General features: G+C 34.4%; 1 protein-coding gene across 7 annotated transcripts in view; it reads right to left on the reverse strand.

Moving 5' to 3' along the window:
- LOC145691105 (uncharacterized) overlaps positions 1–22,186 on the reverse strand; it is a 33,589-nt gene extending 11,403 nt beyond the window's left edge. The window contains exons 1-3 of one of the 7 annotated variants that reach the window (XM_081766795.1): positions 21,888–22,182; positions 14,458–14,528; positions 4,518–5,024 (exon numbers count right to left, since the gene is read on the reverse strand). In XM_081766795.1, the coding sequence (XP_081622921.1) occupies positions 4,518–4,948 (431 nt within the window). In that variant the 5' untranslated portion in view covers positions 4,949–5,024; positions 14,458–14,528; positions 21,888–22,182. Of the gene's footprint in view, positions 1–4,517; positions 5,025–14,457; positions 14,529–19,170; positions 19,833–21,304; positions 21,324–21,887 lie in introns of those variants that run through there. The other 6 variants (XM_081766796.1, XM_081766800.1, XM_081766797.1 and 3 more) reach the window with 6 other exon arrangements.
- Positions 22,187–22,382: the final 196 nt, after the last annotated feature.

Consider the following 22,382-nt stretch of genomic DNA (forward strand, 5'->3'; position numbering starts at 1 on the left):
CCTTTTGCTCTTCAGGTAAGCAATTCCCTTAATAAACAGTTTGAAAGCATAAGAATTATTCTCTCCAACGTCTAATCAACATTGAAGTGGTACCGACAAGCCCAAAACTTAGAACGCAGAAACACTTATTTCGGAAAATATTCACGTAACACGCCTCCAAAAGGTAATGTACTAATAGAACTCATTAAGAACATAGCAGACAAGGGCAAGAAAGAATTGTTCCGTCTCTGCAATAAAATATATGAAATAGGAGAGTGACGAAAAGATTTCTTCAAAACAATCATCTAACCGCTAGAAGAAATCAAACCCAGAGATATGTGTGTACTACATGACAATTAGTATTATATCGCATGCAGGAAAATTTGTGCTCCGAATGCTAAACAGAATGTTACATGGAAGAACAAATAAAGAAGTTGAGGAGAGCACTCCATGTTTAGGAGAGGTAAGGGCACAAAAGATACCATTGGCTTAATAAGAGAAACTGCTTAAAATATATCGAGGCACGAAAGAGTTGCATGATGTTTTAAATGATCTAGAAAAGACTTCTGACCACGTGAACTTGGAATTATTCGTGGGAGTTCTAAAAGGAACGTAGGGTTTGAATGGAAAAATCGAAGGCTAGTAAGAAACATATGTGGACCAATAACTAAGAGTTAAAATATAGGAAGAACAGATAGAGGACAATTGAAAAGACACTTCGATGGGGATGCAGTATCTCACCAATCTGTCAACAAAAGCCTACATAAAGAAGACGGTATTTAGATAAGAGATACAATGATAAGGTGTATATGATTTGTAGTACCGCTTGTTGCGAAATCTGAAAAGTGAATCACTAAAATGTTGGAAACATTTCAAAATAAGAAATATATGAGGATAATAATTAGAGACAAAAGCCATGGTGATTAGAACGAAGCGCTAGTGTCAAATATACAAGTGAGTAAAACAAACAAGTAAGTATTCTCGATTATTGGACAGTGTGCACTCTAAATTACTTTAGGCACATCTGAAACAGAATATTGTTTAGAATTTTTAAATTGAACCAAAATTAAATTTTAAATTCTTATTAACCAAATTATTAACAACTTTACTAACCAAATTAAATCCAACTTAGCCTATTTTACTCAGCTTTGTGCTACACCAGATGACCGAAAATGTCGCATTGATCTTTACTCATTTTAACAATTCGAAGAGTTTGAAACACTTCTAGATTTTATAAATCAAGTACTTTATTATTGCAGAACGACACGTATTTCAAACAAGGGATCACATATATTTGCGAAGAATGATTGCAACCAGATACGCAACGTTTGAACATAGATAAAACATAAAACGGACCAGTAGTTAGAGGTGGTCAGGCAGCATTATCAACTCAGGTGGTCACCCTTTAACTCCCTGAAACTTTCAGTTGTTTCTTTAATAAATAATTATATAAAGTATATTGAAAAAATTTAACAATCAAGAATGGAAAGGAAAACGCTCCACAGATTCCATTAAACTCTCCGTAAACAAGAAATACCTTTGTGGTGTTCTTTGATGACTGTAATTGCCCGTCAGTATTAATTTGCCTTTTCTAAGGGATCACACTCGCTGCATGCCTGCTATGCTCTTTTCAACTATTTACTAAAACTGTTCTTTCAAGTATCAAGCATTTAAACACTGCTCTTGTCTCTTATCTTCTAGTTCCAAAAAACACTATATCCTGCCTAAATAATGATAACTTACCTAACCCTATTTTTCCAGAAACCCTAACCACTACGAACTTGATACAATGACAATTCGTTCAATGTTTCAAATTAGAATAATTTAACATATGACTATATCCCAATGTGCATTGAGTCGCAAACTGCTATTAAAATATGTTTGGTTTTCAATACTTATGGCTTTTCAGTTATCTTGCTTGTTTCCATTATCCTTGTATACGTAATCAATGATAGAATTAATCCAATATTTTGAATTACAATAATTACATTTAATAGCTTCATTTACAAGAATTCGTCTGTCTTCTGTAAACACAACTTCCTTTTATAATTATTACATAAAAAACTATGTTTTACTGTAATGATTGATTGCTTTTGAGTTTTACGTCCCGTTCAGCAGCGAGGCTATATGAGACGTGGACCTACTGATTAACGTGGAATTCGAACCACATGAGCTCCCGCCGGGAATCGAACCCGGGTCTCCCGCGCCAAGTTTTACTGTAATGAATACATATATGCAATATGAACTCGATATATATATATGCCAGTATTGTATATCAAGCATATTGCAGTCTGTTGAATATTTCTAGAATTTTATTCGCAAGATCCTAATATGTGTTTCAGTTAATATTTCGGCTGGATATATGCTTATCTGCTTGACTGATATCATTTTAAGCATAAAAGAAGAATAGTATTTCAGCTTCTTCTGCTTAGAAACATTAAATAGAAAACATTACTGGTAAATATAGGTATGAGCAGACCTTGTTATAGCATATAATTGCCTTGCTCTAAGATAAACCACAATTCAATCCAGAACTAATTAAGATCTGATTTTCCGTTCATTCTCCACGTATCAATTTTAAAAATAAGAAATGGAATCCTAACTGCTGCTTACTTGTAAAAATCATCGTAAAGCGATTCTTTATTAAAGTTTCCCCAAAATACGAATCAATGTCAGACCAATGTTGTTAACGAATTTTTGGAAAATCGAAAGCATATACAGGAAGCCAGTCGGAAAAGAAATGCTCTATGCAAGTTATCCATCGATCTACATAATACATATATTCACGAATTCTAACACTTTCTACGTTTAGCGTTTTTATTTGAACAACTCAAGACAGTAAATACTTCTTCCGACTAGTTATTATTACTAAGATGGATTAAACGATCTGCTAATTTGGGTTTACAGAATGTTACAAGCATCAGATATGCAACACTGAACACTTTCCTCTCGACAACCACATGACTTTCTTGGACATCTTCGAAGAACCTTGTGTGTGTTTCTACTAATGGAATGTTATTACTGTATTAAATTTCAATAGCCATCAGACACCATAAATACGGTACTTCTTAAGAATATTAACTTTTTTATGCAGGATAAAGAACAACAATCAATAGTGTTCACACACAAAAAAAATAGTGTTTCAATTTCAGAGCACCTAAATAAATTGATGGGAAAATAATTAGTATAGGAAATACTGTGAGATGTAGCCACACGCACGACCTGCTGCGAAGTACATATTCTGAATGTGGAATGAAGATAGTTTGTAAATGGAGTTGTATATTGTTGAATACAATTGAATATGACACGGTATTTGGAATTATAAGATGTGGTTGAAGGATTGTGAGTAAACCATAAATTCAAGTGGTATGATGCATGATGTGCCTTGTCTCATTGATATTATTCTAGCTATTCCGCTAGTAACATTATTCCAGCACACTGGTAGCGTTTTCCATAAAAATAGTACAGCCAAGAGAATACCGTTACAAAATAAGAAAACAAGAGAAAGAAGAAACAACTGAAACTGTAAAAAAAATTTAATGTGAATTTCTTTTTTACTTGGACGGAATGTATTATTTTCTGTTATGTAAAGAGAAGAGTGTTGGGAACCTAGTTAGTGTAGTAGTTAGGCGAAAATGACTATAGCTGTAGGCACATATTCGACCGGTTTTGAAGTACATATTGTGTGTGTGATGTAGTTAGTGTGGAATCGAGATAATTTGTAGACACTGTTATCTATTCTTCTATAGATGATTGGATTTGAATCGGCATTTAGAATTATAAGCTGTGGTTGAAAATTTGAGAGTAAACAATGAATTGGTATAAAGAAACAGAAATTAAATGAAAATGAAATCTTTGAGCTTAACGCCCAACTGTTATGCTGTTTAGGTTAAGGACACGCTTCGAAAATAAAAACGTAACACAAATGAATATAAAAATTGGACGTTTACGCTTTAAACGTGTTTGATATGTAAGACAAGCAAATGTAAATCTACCCACTCAGTTTCACTTGTTGTGCAACATCAAATATATGAACAAATTCTCTTTCAATTCGTAAATATACCACGTATTACATTCAATGTCTCAGAGATCCATAATAAGTATTTTGATGATTTAATACTATTTTAAGGTAACTTGCTTATGGCAAAACTAAGTGATTGTTCTAACCTTGTGCACCATTTACCAGGGGAAATCATTTATCTTCCTTGATTTGGTCAGCAGTAGATAGGATCAACAGTTGAGCTAACACTAAGAATGGAGTGAAGATGGCTTTCCTTGTAATTCACAAAGACGTTTTTATCTTTCACATTTGAAAGGCCTGCTGTCTTACATAGCTAAGATACGGTTACACTTGAAAGGCCTACTGTCTTACATAGCAAAGATAGGGTAGAAATCATTTACTTCCCAGTACTTCACTTTTTACAATTACATTTTCTTTGTTTAACACTAAAGATACGATAGTTAACAAAATATTAAAATCTGAAAAGAAATCTTTATTTAAAATATAACTTTGGAGAAATGAACAAATGTAAACATACCCGTGTTCCTGAGCATTGCTATCAATTTCTTCAGATTTATTTTCTTGAACGTTCTCATCGGTTTGATCTCCTATAACGTCCGACATTTGACAGCTTGACTCTTCTGTGGTGCATGCAAGATGACTAGATTTTGGACTGACCAATGTCTCGTTACTATGAAAATATTCACGATTTATAGGTAAATCAGTCCTTAACTTATGCATCAAAGTTTCTCTTAACATGGACAGTTGAATGCCATCATCTCCCTGAATTTCACTTTCTTCCTCATTCTTACATTCTGATCGTGATATATACGATGCTGAAGGGGAGTCTTCACATTCCAACACATTCTTGACACTATTGTCTAGCTCGTAATTAAAATCTTCAGTAGACTCATCTTCAGTGTTCATTTCAACTTTAACGAAAGCAATGTTGAAGCAATCAAAAGCCATTTTGTTAATTAACTTATTGTGATGTTACGGATTGAGCAGTTATATAGTACTCAATACTTCAGAAAACGAAACAAATCTGAAATCATTAGGAAAGTATGAGTTATTATATAACATATTCAAGGAAGTAAAATGTAAATATGTGACTTTTAAAGAGAGTTCAACTTTCTATTTTGACTGATAATAAATGTATAAAATTTACTAACCTCAAACTATTTACATTACTTGAAATTTCATAGACATACTTTCAGAATTATCTTCTCAACATGAAAAGATGGATATAAATGTAGTACCGTACTCAAGAAGAAATCGATATCAAACATTTTGTAAACTCAGTCTCATCAGGATCAATTGATCTACATGAAAACACATAAGGTGTGCGTTTCGTTTTTAACAATTTTGACTTTGTGTTTTCTACACTAAAATTAAACTGTAGTTCTTATTCTCGAATTTGATGCAACTATATTTACCAGCGTTTATTCACTGTAATGGAATTTAGTCTAGTTAAAGTGTGATGTGAATATTTTCTCTCATTTGATAGCTTTTCTTGATGTATGAACTAACGAAATTAAAATGTGATACCTCAAGCTACAATTTGATTTACACTCAAACAATTTGGAACCCTTTACACACTGCAAGGAATATGGTCTACTTGAGAAAGATAATACTACATTCGTTTTCCTTTTTAAATAAAAATATAAAGTAAAAATAAGTTTCATAAGTTTTAGTTTTCACTATCATATCAATTCCATATGCATCAAAATCATCCTATACGCTTGAAATCTGAAATGTTATATTAATGGATGCATTTCTAAATTTCACAATCTTGTTTCCTGTTTCAGACATTAAAATTAAAACATAGCACTCTAACTCAACATTTGTACCATAAAACTGCATTTTTTTTAGTTTGGTTCACTGCAAACCCATTTACTTTATTTTAAACTTTATAAGAAAAACTACTTAACATGCCATTCCTGTCTTCGGTGTCAAACGTTACATCTAATATGTAGATACTATAGACGGGTTATAGTGAAATATATATTATAGATGCCTGTTTCAATAAGTTATGTTTTAAACACTCCTACTGACCAAGTAGATAACACGACAATTACAGAGAAAATATGTAATTCACGAGAAAAAAGAAAAATGTTCAGGCAAAGAAAAAGTTTTACGTCCCAAGGAGACGGAGAGAATGACAAATGAATGAAATTGTGGAACGAAGAAAGTGGGAGGAAACGGGAGAACCCCGGTGTCTGTCCACCACAAAATTTAATTGGCGCAAGTTGGGATCGAACCAGGGACCCCATGCACCAGAGGTGAACGCTGTACCACTGAGCCACCTCGGCCCCCGGCAAAGAAAATATGCCTTCAAAACTTTTAACAATAGAAAGTGGTTTCAAATTACAACACGAAAGTGGGTATTGTGGCTCAGTGATAGAGTATTCACCTCTGGAGCGTCAAGTCCCTCGTTAGATCCCCAATCCAGTACGCTTGTGGTGGACAACACCGTGTCCTTAGAATTTAGCGATGTATTTCTGTCTCTACCTACACTCTCACGTCACCACTTCCTCCGTCATCGTTCACTTGTACTAATCATCGTCTCCCTTAGAATAAAGAGCATCAACGTGACACGTTAATCTGAAAGATTTTATGTTTTAGAAACAATGCACCATTTTGTGTTAATGTTTTATCTCGTAAATAAGACTCGCTCTAGACGACCAAGTATTTACTGAAGTTATTCAGGCGCAAAAGTATTCAACAAAACCTAAATATTCTACTGACTAAAAGAAGAAAAGCATCAATAAACTGAAAACTGGCAATCAATTACTATATTATTATATAAAAAACAGAAATCTTAATTTATTTTAAAAATATAAAATGATCAATTAAAGAAATTATACGAAAAATTTTCCTACAACATGACAAATCTCTAAAAGAAATTTCGAGCTCAAAGAATTTTTGGGTTCAAAGAATCGTAAAATAAAAAAATAAAGACTATCGGAAATTCACAAATTACAAGGAAAACGAACATATTTTATGCCAACTATAAATTCTAACAAGTTAAAATTACAAAACGAAAATTCTTAAACAGTACTTCCTAATATTTAAGATCAAGGAAATATTCCGAACTATTTTCCTGAACATTTGAAACAAGAAAATACAATATAATCTTTATTGTTTCATACACCACCTTGATCAAATAACTTGATTATTACAGAAATATATAAAAAAATATTTTATCGTAATACTTTACCAAAAGATACAAAGAGTTTGACACCTGCATTCTTAGAAGAAAAAAAATCCAATTCAAAATCCTTTAAGGAAGAAAAATCCTGCCTAAGGGATCTTTGCTCGAAGCTAATACTTTTATACGGAAATATTTTCGCAACAAAAAATATTACAAATTTCAATTTCTATAAACACACTCACAGTGATGAACGTTTCAAGATTAACAATTAAATTTCTCTGTTGTTTCTCTATCTAAAACAGCTGATTGAAAATTTAGCTGACATATTCTTGTATGGTTTACAAATATTTCAATGTTGGATTTTGTTCAAAAAGTACATTTTATAGTTGTTAGAATCATCTACACTGATACACAAATCATGCAAAAATTTATTCAGGAATGATTACATGGTTACTCCGTTGCTTACAATAAAAAAATATTGATTTTTTTTAAAAAAAAGCTACAAAAAGTGTTCAATTCACAAAGGATTATTTAATGTTACATTCCTTAATGGGAGGTTGGCCAAGCATCATTTTTTCCTATTTTTACATCTCCAAGTGCAATCTTTGGCGGTAATAATTGTGTTTGGATACCAAACATATTATCCACTGTATCTCTCTGTAGTCACGAACTTCTACTAGTTTAAAAACTAGTAGAAGGTACTGGTTTAAAAACAACAAATGAAGGAACTCACGAATCTAGAAAAAATATCTAGTTCCTTAAACCACATTTCAAAAGTGATACAAAATAAATGAATGAACGACAGATGGTTTCTTGTTAATTAGTCGATTAAAGAAATATCGATATTTAAAAATCCGAACAGCCTCTAAGGTACCGTAGTTGTGGATCACGCAGAGACCCAGCTTAGAAAATAGTTGATAGTCGACTACGATTACTACCACATGCTGTACCTGATTGCTCTGCCACATTCAAATTTTATGAATTCACGCCGAACGCAGGCCATTCTTTTACGCACCCTTCTACAGGTTGATAAAAGTTTAACAGAAAAGATTACTGTTGTACATCGGGACTTTTTGTGAAATGGAAAACAGAAGCTTGCTGCTGAGATAAGCTTCAGTAGAAGCAGATTTCTCGCATTACAGCTTCATTTATCACGAACCGAGAAAGAAAATACTTATTTTCTTCTGTAATATTCAAACCTGCAATATAAACTTGCAACCCTATTTAATCCCTCGGACACTGCAAAACGTTTGTAAGCCACAGATACGGGCGGAAAAAATACAAAGCAATTTTTAGATAATTACAGATCAGGCCTCGATGAGCATAGAGAAATAAAACATTTAATACTTTACGCAAAATAAATTAAACTATCATAAAAACAATTGACCTTGTTGCATCTGATATGGCAGAGCACAGTGTGGGAGAAAAAAAGAATTTTTCACAAAATATTCTGTGAAGCTATAAGATTTCCATTTTATGGACATCTGCTAAACATAATTATGCACATTAAATACACACTCAGATGGTTTTTTGGATACTGGCAAAAAGATATACCAGTACTACGATCTATACCCCTCGAAACATATCCGTATACACCATTAAAGAGCAATATTCTTTTACAAAAAATACATTCCTTTTCGAATTATTATAGATCAGATCTAATGGCCATAAATGACATACGTTGAAGCATAATATGTAAAAGAAATCAAGGTTATATAGTAAAAAGACAGTATGACTTGCAGATCTGATGAACTGGAAGGTGGACGGGTGCAAAGGGAACAAATTTGAAAAGATTCTCCAAATATTGAAGTCGATAATCCCTTCCATCTAGACCCAAACCAAACTTTACGACGCACATGAAATCTTAGGACACAGTCTGTGACGAAACCCCTAAGAAAAATGGTTATACCTTACTAGTTCAAGCGAAATCTTTTAAAATATAGTTAATGTGAATTGATAGTAGATCAAGCCCTAATAAATGAATACTACAGAAACTAGAAATACTTCAAGTAGAACGAACGAAAGTTCCGTTATAAGTAGGGTCAAGGCCCATCAAGAGTAAAGAGCGTGTTATGAGAGCATAAACAAAATTTTTAAAAGTTACTCAATTAAGAAAATTTAGTTTCTCCTACAGCCCTCTCTCACGAAACTTGACGCGTAGGGAGTGTACATTGAGGTGATCATTTCGAATGTTCGAAAATGTATGGCACTGTAATCGCACGATACACCTATAATGAGCACACTTAATAGGCGTCACTAGGTACAAACGGGAAACTCGAAACCTACAGTTATATATAAATGATTGCAGATCAGTTTCAAACAGACACAGACTTGCGGTACTTTTATCATTTACACGGAAACACTTTTATCATTCACATATAAAGCAACAATAGAATAGCTTTTTTTTGTTTGTTTTTTTTTATTACTAAATTAGCTTATGTACATATATACATATACATATATTTCTATAGGGGATTTGGTATATCAAAAGTACTTGAATTATTCGCATCCCTATTTTAATACAAATATAATCGTAAATATGCGTAATTTCACCTCTACTCAATACTCAGAAGTATCGCTATTAATGTCAGCGTTCCGAAACTTATAGACTGGACACTACAACGAGTCGTTTCTGATTAAACTGTTCAACAAATTTTGATCGAAAGTAAGTACATTCTTTGAAATTGGGATTTTTACATTCATTTAAGCATAATATGAAAGGGAATGATAATAGAAGAATTTTCTTAGCTCAGGTTGTGAAAAAAAAACGCCCTTGTACAACAGTAGCTGTATATATACAATTGTATTAATATTTATAGAACATTTAAGCAAAATCCTTGTAAAAACCTACATTTCATTTTTTTATCTATTTCACTGTGATGTGATAAGCTGGGGAGTTAAGAAGTACCCTAACCTATAGCTTTCTATACCCTTGTACTTCCTTTTTCAAAATTGCGCAAATACAAGTTTTACAGCGATACAGAAAACAAAGTAACCGTGGTCAAGTTAAACATTAACAATTCCGTAATAAAAATCAGTATTAACATCAAAGCATGAAAAATATGTAAAATACTTTCTGTGCAAGAACTACACTGCAACGCAGACACAAGTTTCAAGTGATCCCTTGTACAGGATTATGTTTATTTTATTTTGAGCATCTTCGCTTGGCTTGCCTTTTGTAGGTTACATCTGGAGCATCCCTTGCAATAGTCCAACAGTAGTTGGCCAAAAAATTAGAACTCCACTTTCCCTCATATCTCTTCTCCATGGCTGCAATATCTTGATGGAAACGCTCACCATGTTCGTCACTTACTGCTCCACAATCTTCGGGAAAGAAGTCAAGATATGAGTGAAGAAAGTGCAGTTTCAGAGACATATTGCAACCAAGATTTTCGTAGCACAATAACAACTTTGCTACCAGTTGTTTGTAATTTGTTGCTCGGTGTCTTTCCAAGAACTGTGAACAAACACTCTTCAAGCTTTCCCCCGCAGCTTTCTCACCTTGGAGAATTTCGTCGAACTTTTGATCTGTGAATAGTTGCCTAATCTGTGGCTCTATGAAAACACCCTCTTTAACTTTGGCATCACTTAATCGAGGGAATTGTCCTCTTAGGTACTTATAGTCCTCATCCTCTTGGTTCATGCTCTTAACAAAACTTTTCATAAGACCTAATTTAATATGTAGAGGGGGAAGCAAAATTCGATTACGATCTACCAGAGGTTCATGCTGCACATTTTTCACTCCCGGCTGAAGAGTTTCTCTGGTACTCCAATCACTTTTGCGGTAATGAGATTCACTGCTGTACCATTCACATATAAAGCAACAATACTTTGTATACCTTAACTGCATACCTAGCAACAGTGCTATTACTTTAAGGTCACCACAAATGAGCCACTGAAAATCGTAATATTTAATGGCTTGAAGTAAACGTTTCAAGTTTTCATAAGATTCCTTCATATGAACTGCGTAACCTACAGGAATTGCAGGAAGTTCATTTTCAATATGTAAAGGCACTGCCTCTAAACTCACATTGGACAAATCTATAAAGATCCTCCACTCCGTAGGTTCGTAATTAATTTTAAGTGCCCTCATGAGACCATTTACATCTGTACATGCCACAAGTGTGTCTTCCATAGTAAAACATGAAGTGAACATCTTCTCCCTATTCCGATACACTGAAATATTTACTTTTTCTTGCAATAAATTTCATTGCCTTAAGCGTGGCGCTAAAATTTCGGCTTTGCTTTTCGAGAGGTCCAAGGCTGATTAGATCACTTAGTTCCTCTTGAGTAAGTCTATGTGGTTCACATGGAGGTTCATCTACAACAAACGTAGGGTCCTTCGAAGTACTTGATTCAGGAGCTTCAACTTCTTGATCATCATCAGAAAAAAGATCGTATTCTTTAGGTGGGTCACGGACAGGTAGTCCTTCTCCATGTGGAACAGGGCGCATTGCAGAAGGAATGTTAGGATAGATCAGGGCCCGCTTCTTCTTCGTGGAAATTCCCTTCTTGACGGAAGGAATCATACAAATATAACAGTCTCTGATGTGGTCGCTTGGCTCCCTCCAAATCATCGCCACTACAAAAGGCATTGAGCGCCCCTTCCCATTAATCCAATTTCTTAGATTGCTGGCACAAGTGTTACACACTATGTGGGGTGCCCAAGATTTATCTTGGTCTCCAATTTTACAACCAAAGTAATATTGATAGGCTTTTCTTATTAGTGGTGTTAGTGGTTCCTGCTTTTGTGAAAAAAATGTCACTTCCCCACACACGTAGCAGAAGCTATCCGCACTGTTTACACAATTTCGCGGCATTTTTGTTTATTGAAATCCTCAAAATGTCCCTTGAAATAGTTCCGACAACTATTTAAAAATATACATTCGAAATAACAGTATTTTTGCGTACTTGTAGTTGTATTTTTATATCCTGCAATACACAAACGTCACACCCAAAACGCTGATAACTGCACTAAACCTGTCTTTTCTAACAATAGCAAAACACTAGTGAGATAAGGAACACAATGAAACCAAGCGTTCATATAGTTTCTCCAGTGTTGCCGGATCAGTGTAACATTTTACCCCAAACGAAGCGAATATATTTATTTTTAAAGCGTTATTATTAGACATGCCTGTAAAACGAAAAGTAGAGCTAATATTCGAAAATAACTTTCAAATTCGTGATCAGCACCACAAAATCAATAAGAATTAGCTGATTTTGTTCAATTTTCATTTACGTTGTTGAACAGTGTTATTTTTACATGTTACTAAGTTCCCACTCTTCCCTTCAAACTCATGCCGTTGAGCGATGAATTCGGAACTAAATGCCAGTAGTCATCTCAACGATCTCGGGTATCAAACTACAATTTTCACATCAATATCGACCATGTTGTATTATTTTTGTCACATTCTTTGCAGCCCCATGCTTAACTTATTTCACCCACTATTCAGGTAGAGAGACAGAAATTTAAAGAAGGTCAAAGGCCAGTCTTGTACTAAGAGTTCTCAGATTTGTTGCAACGGTTTACGGGACAGGACGTTTGGGCGCCGCCATTTGGGCGCGGACGTTTTGGCGCTGCCGTTTGGGCGCCGGACGTTTGGGCGCAAAGCCGCTTAGGCGCCAGACGTTTGGGCGCGAGGTACATAGTAAAAATCACAATTTACGACATATAAAGTAAGCTAGGCACTGAAAACTAAGCGCCAATCAAGATATATACATTTCCTACACTTCTATCTTTATCTCACCTCATTTATCTGTATATTTTCTATCTCTACCTTATTTATTCATCTAAATTAAATAGTTTAATGCGTTTGTGGCATTTGTTGCCTAACCTCGTTATGGATTGATTTTTCGCTTGTTCACGATTCTTGTACTTCTGATCTAATTTTTGTATTATATAAGAAAGCTAGGAAATAAAGGAATCAGACGAACTGTTAATTTTCTTAATGTTAATTAAAACATATTGATTTATTTTTTGTATTTTTTTAAAGAAAGTTAATAATTACATATTTATGAATATTAAAATTTGTTTTCTTTCGTATTACGTTTGCCAAACTCTTCTCTTCCTTAAGTCCAATAAAGAACTACCAATAAAAGATTGCAGCGTAGTCACTAACACTCTCGCCTTCGGTGCGATCGGTCCCGGGTTCGATTCCCGGTGGGGGCACTTGGTCGAAAAAGTGTAACACGCTCTTTCAGGCCAGCCACCCTGAATGAGGTTTTCCTGGGTTTTCTTCATTCACACCAGGCAAATGCCGGGGTGGTACCTAATTTATGGGTCCAGGCCGCTTCCTTCCTTCCCCAATCCTTTCTTCCTTCTCTTTCCCCGGATAGTGTGCTCCCTCAAACGTGACGGGCTAAATGGTCTTAGATTCCAAGAGCCCAGAAATCTAAAAATCTTATATCCTAATCGAGTTGAGGGAAAGATATTTTGCATACATGGTGTCTAAGACATATTTTGCATACAGGATGTCTAACACATTGAGTTTAGGAACTGTAGTATGCCGTATTTCTGGTATCACTTTTTTTTAATTAACATTCCAATATAAAAATCAAAACTTAACACATTTTTTTCGTCCCATTGTAAGCATTTAATCTGCATTAAAGAAAGTGGCGAAAGAAAAAAAAACAACGATTTCAAAGTGAAAAATAATAGTTAAGTGTACATATATTGGTCATTTAGCCACTAGAAATGTGTTTGATATTCACACTTATTGCGTAACTACAGCAGAAGGCCTGCTTTAAGTTTTTTAATGGAATAGGCTCACTATGTATGTAATGCAGTCAATCATATGTAGTCAGGTCGACTTACATTTGGCTTGAAAACTTATCAAATAAAAAGCACACTTAACTTTCGTTGAAACTTAAATTTACAAAATTTAATTGTTAATTCAGTTTTTATAATTTTGAAATTCCAGTATTTCTAGTATGTAAAACAAAATCCAGTATAATTCAAGGACTTCCACTACAGTAGACACCTTGTGATATCTTGATTCGAACTTAGTACTCAGCGCCTAACATAACGACTTTTTAACTCGCGCCCAAACGTCTGGCGCCCAAATGGCTTCGCGCCCAAACGTCCAGTGCCCAAACGGCGGGGCCCAAACGTCCGCGCCCAAACGGCGGCGCCCAAACGTCACGTACCGACGGTTTAGTAGAATTTGGTTGCCAGATATCATTATATTCACTTTCTTGCATAAAAATGTCTCTTCTACCTTTAGGAAAATTTCCAGTTTTCGCATTAAACTACTATTTAAATCTACTGTGGGGAGTCTAGGAATAGAGTTAAACAATTTAAAAATATTGCAACACAGAAACCTACCTTCATCCTTATTGCAAAATAGTGTGCACTAATGCCAGCGTGAGTAGTTCGCAGCAAAACTCGTTAAAGACCTAAACAAGGCAATAAGTTGTGCATGTACAAAAATATAATAAAATCGGTCCAACCGCCTAGGATGAGTTAGCTCTCAAACATATCTACATTTCATTTTATTATATACAGAAGAGAAATACAAGTACCTATATTTTATATCCAAAAGTTCAAATTAGTCAGGTTTAGTTTGGCAAAACAAAGTTATCTCGACCAGCGTACAGCGAGCCTCAGAAGAGTTACTTAATCTCCAAAATATTAGATTTTTCAAGTTCCCCGAATATGATTTCATCCAAGATAAGTTTAAAGTTAACTAATAAGATTTTACTAAAGATAAGCTATCTTAAATTAACAAACATATTTTATTTACTAGAATTTTCTATTAATTAAAATTAAATAGAAGTAGGATACATCAATTTCAAACTGACTTTCGTTTGAATTTCTTAAAACTAACTGCTTATATTCTCTTACTTTAGGGGGCGCGGTGGCTCAGTGGTAGAGCGTTCACCTCTCGCGCTCGGGGTCCCGGGTTCGATCCCAGCCCCCGCCAAGTGAACTTTGTGGTGGACAAACACCGTGCTCGTGGGTTTTCTCCGGGTTCTCCCGTTTCCTCCCACTTTCTTCATTCCACCATTTCACTCATCTCTCATCATCACTGTCTCCTTTAGCCTAAGCGGCATAACCGTGGGACGTAAAACTCAAAGATTTCATTTTTCTCTTACTTTAAGAACCTAAATAAATTATTTAACACATAAACTTGGCTCAGCTGAAATATAAATATCAGAAAAAGAGCCATACCTTATCAGGTTTCATTAGACAAAATAACATTGAACTCAGCAGAACATACAAATTAGATATAATTCAATGATAAATCATGTACGGTAATTGCATATGACCTAATGTCAAACGAATAAGCAAAAGAGCCAAGGAACGTACTTAAATTTAAAGAACGTATCCAATCAAGTTTCAAGTGGTTCAAACAGCCTTCTACTGAGCAAAACTGCAAACCGCAAAATTATATTTCACGAAACAAAACCTTACACGGGAGAGTACCACAAGTTGTCGCTGAAATCTGATTGCCACATAACACATCTGATAGAGCATCATGAGAAATGAAAATCAGCAAAATTTAAAGTGCTACGGATTAGCAGGAGAGGAGTTACGGGGCTTTAAAATTTGAATATCGATAAAATTGTATCACTAAATTATGTATGTTTAAAGTAAATATCTTGGAAACCGCTAAAGAAATCTTAACAAAAGTTGTATTAAAACAACAAAACAAAATGCCTTTTCGAAAACCACAAACAGCGTTGCCATAGGTGAAGCAGTGTTGTCAACTCGACATAAAAATATATTTTTTTGAAATAGCAACAATACAAATGTGCACAGAATTAAAATGCACTATATTGCTAAACATACCAGTGAAGTGTAGTGATACAGTGTTGGAGGTACATAAACTGAAAATGTACAATGGACAAGTCTAATATGTGACAACACAGAATAATAAGGGAATACACTACAAAAACGAGGATCTCCATTACTCTTCAGTAACCCCGGTGAATAATTAAACAACTCACGAAAACAACATGATACACGCGAGGAAAGAAACACATATATTTGTAATTCTGTAAACTGGTTCTCCAGGTTTCCTTATGAATATTTGAAAGAGTACTTCCTTAGTTTATGCCTTTCATGGTAAGTGACGTATTCTTTTACTTCATCTTCTCCATACCATATAACTGTTTGTACACTGTAATATTATCATATTCACATTGCAAACAGTATAATTATTTTATTACTATCTCATTTCGTTTTTGGTCGGCCCGGGTAGCCTTATGGTATACAAGGCTAGACAACTTACATTAGGGATCGCGGGTTTCAATCCCGCCTCGGACATGTTTCTGTCGTACTAGTAATTTTACATCTCATTCTTATCTTTCTCTTTCATAATGGTTCGGATCTCACCTTACACTATACGTCCCGTTCTATATATCTTCGAAGCTGACAAAGGACGTAAAAGTGGTATCACTCAGTTTCGTTTTTCAAATGCGTCAATATTTTTTTGGTGACACTGCTCACAATTTGCTATGTTATACTGTCGGTGTTATGCATTTGAACTAAATTCATTATATGAGAATCAGATTCCTTTGTTACCTCTTATTGCCACACATCAGACTTTTCCATTCTACATTTTCAGTACACGGAGCTAAAACAGTATGCAGTACTGTACCGCTACACTTCACTGTTATGTTTAGATAATAGTGCATATTAAATCTATGCACATTGGTATATGGTGCTATTTCAAAGAAAATATTTTTATGCTGACTTGGCAACACTGCTTCACTTATGCAACACTGTTTGTGGTTTCGATAGGGCATTTTATTTTGTTGTTTTGATACAACTTTCGTTTAGATTTCTTTAACGGTTTCCAAGATCGGTACTTTAAATATACATAATTAAATGATACAATTTTTGAGATATTCAAATCTTGAAGCTCCGTAACTCCTATCCTTCTCGTTCATTACACCTTAAATTTTGCTGATTTTCATTTCTCATGATGCTCAATCAGATTTAAGCGACAACTTGGGACCTTCCCGTGTTAGAATGTAAACTCCTGATCTCAAACTTTGACACAGAAAGAAACAATGTCAAATTCTGCAACTCTGTATGGCACTGTTTTGTTGACTGTGTAATTAGTAACAAAAGTACAGCATATTAAGAAATTCTAAACATATCCTCCGATTAAAATAAGAATTACCAATTTCCAAGTTGGTATCTTATCAGCCCCCAGGTCGACTCTATTTCTTGCTATGTTCAAACCCTAGTGAATTGTATTAATATGAAAAACAGTAAGTATACATATGATATTTGGATGTTTTATACAAAAATGAATCAATGTACCCTAACAGGTCTCAACTGGACCAACTACCATCGCAGCTAACGTCCTCTCTCCGGTTTTCAGCACATGCATACACGACCGTTCTACAGCTTACCGACGTTTGTATGCTTATGCATATATGGACCTTTATCAGGTCATAAATAAATATGCCGAAGAACAAATACGAAGAAGTGAGTGAGAGGGAGCAGTTAGAACATACAGATGAAAATATCACAGATTTCGCAGCACTACTGATTCTCTCTGCCTAAAGATAAGATGTTAAAATTTTTACCGAAAACAGTTTCATCCCCTTTCTAACAATTTCATTTAATTATCTTTCAAAACGCACGGTCCATGGCGTTTCACCGAAAGCTATAAAAACCACCGTAAACAAGGTTTTATATTTTAAAATATCCTACGGGCTCAAAGTATTAATAAGTATTAAAAATCGAGAACAAGAAATATCTTTCAACCTTCATGCTGAAAGAAACAAAAGTGGCCAATTAGAAGTGTACCAGTATCATACTTCATCTCCAAACATAGACATTAATGTTAACAAATTAATAAACTGTTTGTACATTAAACAAATTTCATTCCAGTACTCTGTTTACATCCATCATTCACAGAGAAAAAGCCCAAATTATGATGTTCCCAATCAAATTTAAAATAGTATAACATATTTTTACGTACGTCAAAATTTGTAAATCGTACGCACATCAATATAACTAAGTTTAAACAGTGCCATTTCAAATCTAACCATAGATACCGAGAGCAAAATTTGTCAAATCAAAGAATATCCTTCCTCTTCCAGAATTCGAATGAGGCAAGCAACTCTGGAATGCGTGAAGATAGTAAATCAAATTATATTAAAGAAATTTTCAGCGTATGTACTATGTTTAACCTTACAATCCGTCATAGAAAGCAAAATTGTCCAACTCAAATATGTACCCAATATCAAATTTAAACGAACCAAAGAAACCGAAATGTTTAGATAGTTTACATGTATCATATAAGTGGACCTAATTCTAAATGATAACTATAACGTATCAACAATAATGCAAACAAAATCCAATACTAGCCCTGATGCCACTTGATGAACAAGTTTCATTAGTGGTGAGTAAGAACCTAAAATTTATTTCGATAATTATTGACTTCGGAATTCCAATATGATTAATTTAACATGATAAATCTAATATTCGAAATAACCTTCAGCCCTTTTTTCAGTGAAATCTTCGGAAAAAAACAATGAAACTTGTATATATTTATTTTTAGTTAGAAACTGAAATAACGGATTTCACACCACCAACAACGGTGGATATCCACATCAGGCATTTTTTGATAAAAAAGCAAAGAACGATTTTAAAAATGATTGTTTTGCGTGCGAGCTTCCTTATCCTTTCTTTAAGTAACGAAATAATTTATTTAAATTTTACGTCTCTCATTACAGTTGCGTATTTAGGGCAATAATCCTTTCTTATCTTTCATGTTAATAGCATATCAATAGATAACTTATCACTTTCTTTTAAGTTTACTGTACTTAAAGCTACGGGCTCTACAGGCTCTACATACTAACGCCATTCAGTTTTTCTAATCAAAACTGCACATGGTATTTTTTCAATCTTTAAACTAAATTTGTAATATTTAGGTTAGCTTTGGTTAGCCATTGTAGTTCAAAACTTACGAGGTCAAAATTCCGCCAATTTACCAATATTTTTCTTTCAAAAGGAGCTCAATTATGCAGGCGTTATATCTAATCCTCTATTTAAAAGATAAAAAATAAAACATACACACATTATGTAAACACCAAACTCTTGAGTAAATTCCATCCAAGTAACTTTGCAGATATAGTAGGAGTCCTACGCATCTTACTCTTCTGTCCGTTATTGAACGTCATATTTGTTCCATGTAGTACTTTGGGATCCCTCATTAACTATAGGTTACAACAAAAATTTCCCCCTGCTGTCATACCTCGATAAAATATTTTTAATAGAATAAGTATACTACTAATGTATAATAGGAAGAATTGCTTTCTGGAAGAATTGTAATAAATCAAATAGCAGAGTTGTAACGCAATGTACCATGAAACACCCGTATGGTACAAATTGTACCATAGGATCCCCAAAGGGTTTAAAAAAAAAAACTCTACGCTTAAAATAAATGAGTGCTCATGGACAAGGAATGGGCGCCATATTAATTATCATCGGCGCTGTAATTCGATAGACACCAAGAGAGTTGTATTTTATATGACTGGGGTTACCAGTCAACCCATTAAAAGCTCATTGCAAGTATCAGTATCCGTAATTCCAAACACAAAAACTAATGTTTGCAACAGATAACATACAATTTCTATGGAAGTTATATGTGAGTATCATATACGTAAAGACATGCAAGAAACAGTGAAACGCATGTAAATAGCATATGAACACAATCGAGGTGTATGCAGCTTGTAAGCTGCACACCATGTTTACAATACCATATATGAAGTTTTTTCTATACCATATATGTAATTATTTTGTAATTTTGACAACTGTATGCGTGCTTGAGAATACTCTCATTTGTATGCAAAACAGCCAAATAAATAAATAAATAAATAGGCAGTCACACTTTAACTTCGCATTTTGCAAACACTTCGTTCCCAAACCAGGATACTGAAAGACATTTTCAGTGTAATAAATGTGACGAGGAAATAATATCAAGCATAGCAACTGAGTTAATACATGAATTTCATCGGAATTATTGCGCACAACATTTACGGAAGACCAAGAATAAATGCTAGGAAAAGTTGTAACATGAGCAGTTGTTGTACTACCAAACAATATCTTCGATTACGTGCATGCCCATTATGGCTTCTCAGCTTTTTCATAAAGTTGCACCCTGGACCATCTAGCTGTGGTTTTCCTTCAACAGATAACAATTGTAGCTTTCAGGCACAACTTGGTTTACGTTTAAAAAAGCGATTTTATAGTATGTCGTTCATGCGTAAACCCTAGGTGGACTAAAGCCAGCTGTCTACAGCGGCACTCCATTATTGACCCACCTGTTGTGGCCTGCCATGAACTGGATAAAATAAAAATCTTAGTTTAGAGTGACCAATTATTACTGGTTGTCAATACAAACTAAACCCTGTTCGGTATAAGCTCTAAACTGAGATAAACAAAGCCACGTGAAAATAAATCTCGCTGATTTGGTGTTGGCCTACCGACTCTTTTACTCCTCCGCAAAATAGTTAATGTGATTTGATTATTACTTTTACTACGAAAGCTCCATATAAAACTGGTATATTATTATAAATGACAAATATATAATACGGATTATCTAGTAATACTGCCATCGAGTGTTGTTAATGAAAAATAAAAATAAACACTAAGCATGCACAGTAATTATGGCGCCAATTCAACTGTGGAGGCGTGTTCTGCTTTTAAGTCTGAAAGATGGGTGATGAATCGCAGTTCCACGGGTGTTCTGGTGAATCATCAACAAGGGAAACCTTTACTCATTAAGCAACAATTGCTTACCAACAAAATTAAAATACATATTTGTAATCTTTCGAGTTTTTCCTTCCTTTTCTGTTGCTGATCTAAGTATCTGGACAACACCAGAATACTGTCAAAATGCACGCGTATAATTTGCTCCTTGCATTGGGAAAGGGAGTGAGACATAACTAGCCAATCGTATTTGACAAGAGGATGGATTCAAATATTTTGTTTATCGGAGTTTAGAGCTTATGCTGGACAAAGAATAGCTTTCGTGACAAAAACAAATTAGTTGCTGAAAACATTAATACGGTACAGAAATTGATGCCAGTAGAGTGACTTGCTGGCTTCACACTAGAAATTCAAATGTTGGAAACGTAAATAGCAAATCTTGCTTAATGTGGATCTATAAGGCTAGGGTAATGAATACTGATATTTCTCAACGTACCAACCATCATTTTAAACCGCGATTTAGCCTAACCGCGACGAGAAATCACAAAAAGTTGCACCCACTTTGATACATACTTTCCGAATTATCTTTTTTTTTTTTCTCTCTCTCTCTCTCTCTGTGGTATCAGCTAGGCAGATGATCAATATGTACCAGTACTCAATTGCTTGGGCGTGTGTGAAAGTAGACAACAACTTGTTAAATTTCATTAAAGAAAGTGAACCAATTCTAAATTACATTATGCAAACATAAATGCGTGCAGTTTTACTACACGGCTACATAGTATAAGTAATAATACGAGTAGGAGTATGATTAGGGGTAGTAGTAGGGATAGGAACGGATTAGAAGCCCCGCAGAGGTTCTATTCTCGACATAAAATTGGCAAATTAAAGACTTCCCTAAATTTTTATGGGCCTTGTACAATCTGTGGATCTGTACAATAAAACTGCCCCAATAAATGTACTTGCTTTCTTTTCGTGTAATTTCAGAAGTGTTACAAAATGCTGTATCTCAAATTAATAATGATAATAGCTGAACTGCAGATAACGAATCAGTGTGCCAAATGTTAGGAAAAAAAACTTACTGGCAGGTCTTATAAATCCATAGAGTAACAGCATTATTCAAGATATTTATATATTCGCACCAAAGGAAAAATATTACTATCATAGAAGAAACGGTTAATAGTTTGCGTCATCCCAATGAATTCAGAAGCACGTAGGAATTATATATCTTTTTGATAGACAATCGTTAAGTTTATATTGTCTTCAGTTTTATTTACTTCTCATTAGCAGTACACTTAGCCTTAAGCACTACCGTCGAAGGAACAAGCCTAAAGCTTTGGCATAATTAGCCACCATAACACAAAATGGAGACCTACAATGTTGCCAATAGATGCCATAGGAACGCAACTATCAGAATCACAATCTACTTCGTTACCCAAAATTAAAAGAGAATATACAGTCTCAGAGAATCTCTGATAAAAACAAGAGTGTTTTGAGTTAAATAATTAAAAAAGATCTGCGTTTTAAATTGCATTAATAGGTATAGGTTTTATAATTGATTTCTTAAAATTACATCC

The sequence above is a fragment of the Thermobia domestica genome, chromosome 7 (genome assembly GCF_964235325.1).
Source record: "Thermobia domestica chromosome 7, izTheDome1.hap1.1, whole genome shotgun sequence".
Classification (NCBI taxonomy): Eukaryota; Metazoa; Arthropoda; class Insecta; order Zygentoma; family Lepismatidae; genus Thermobia; species Thermobia domestica.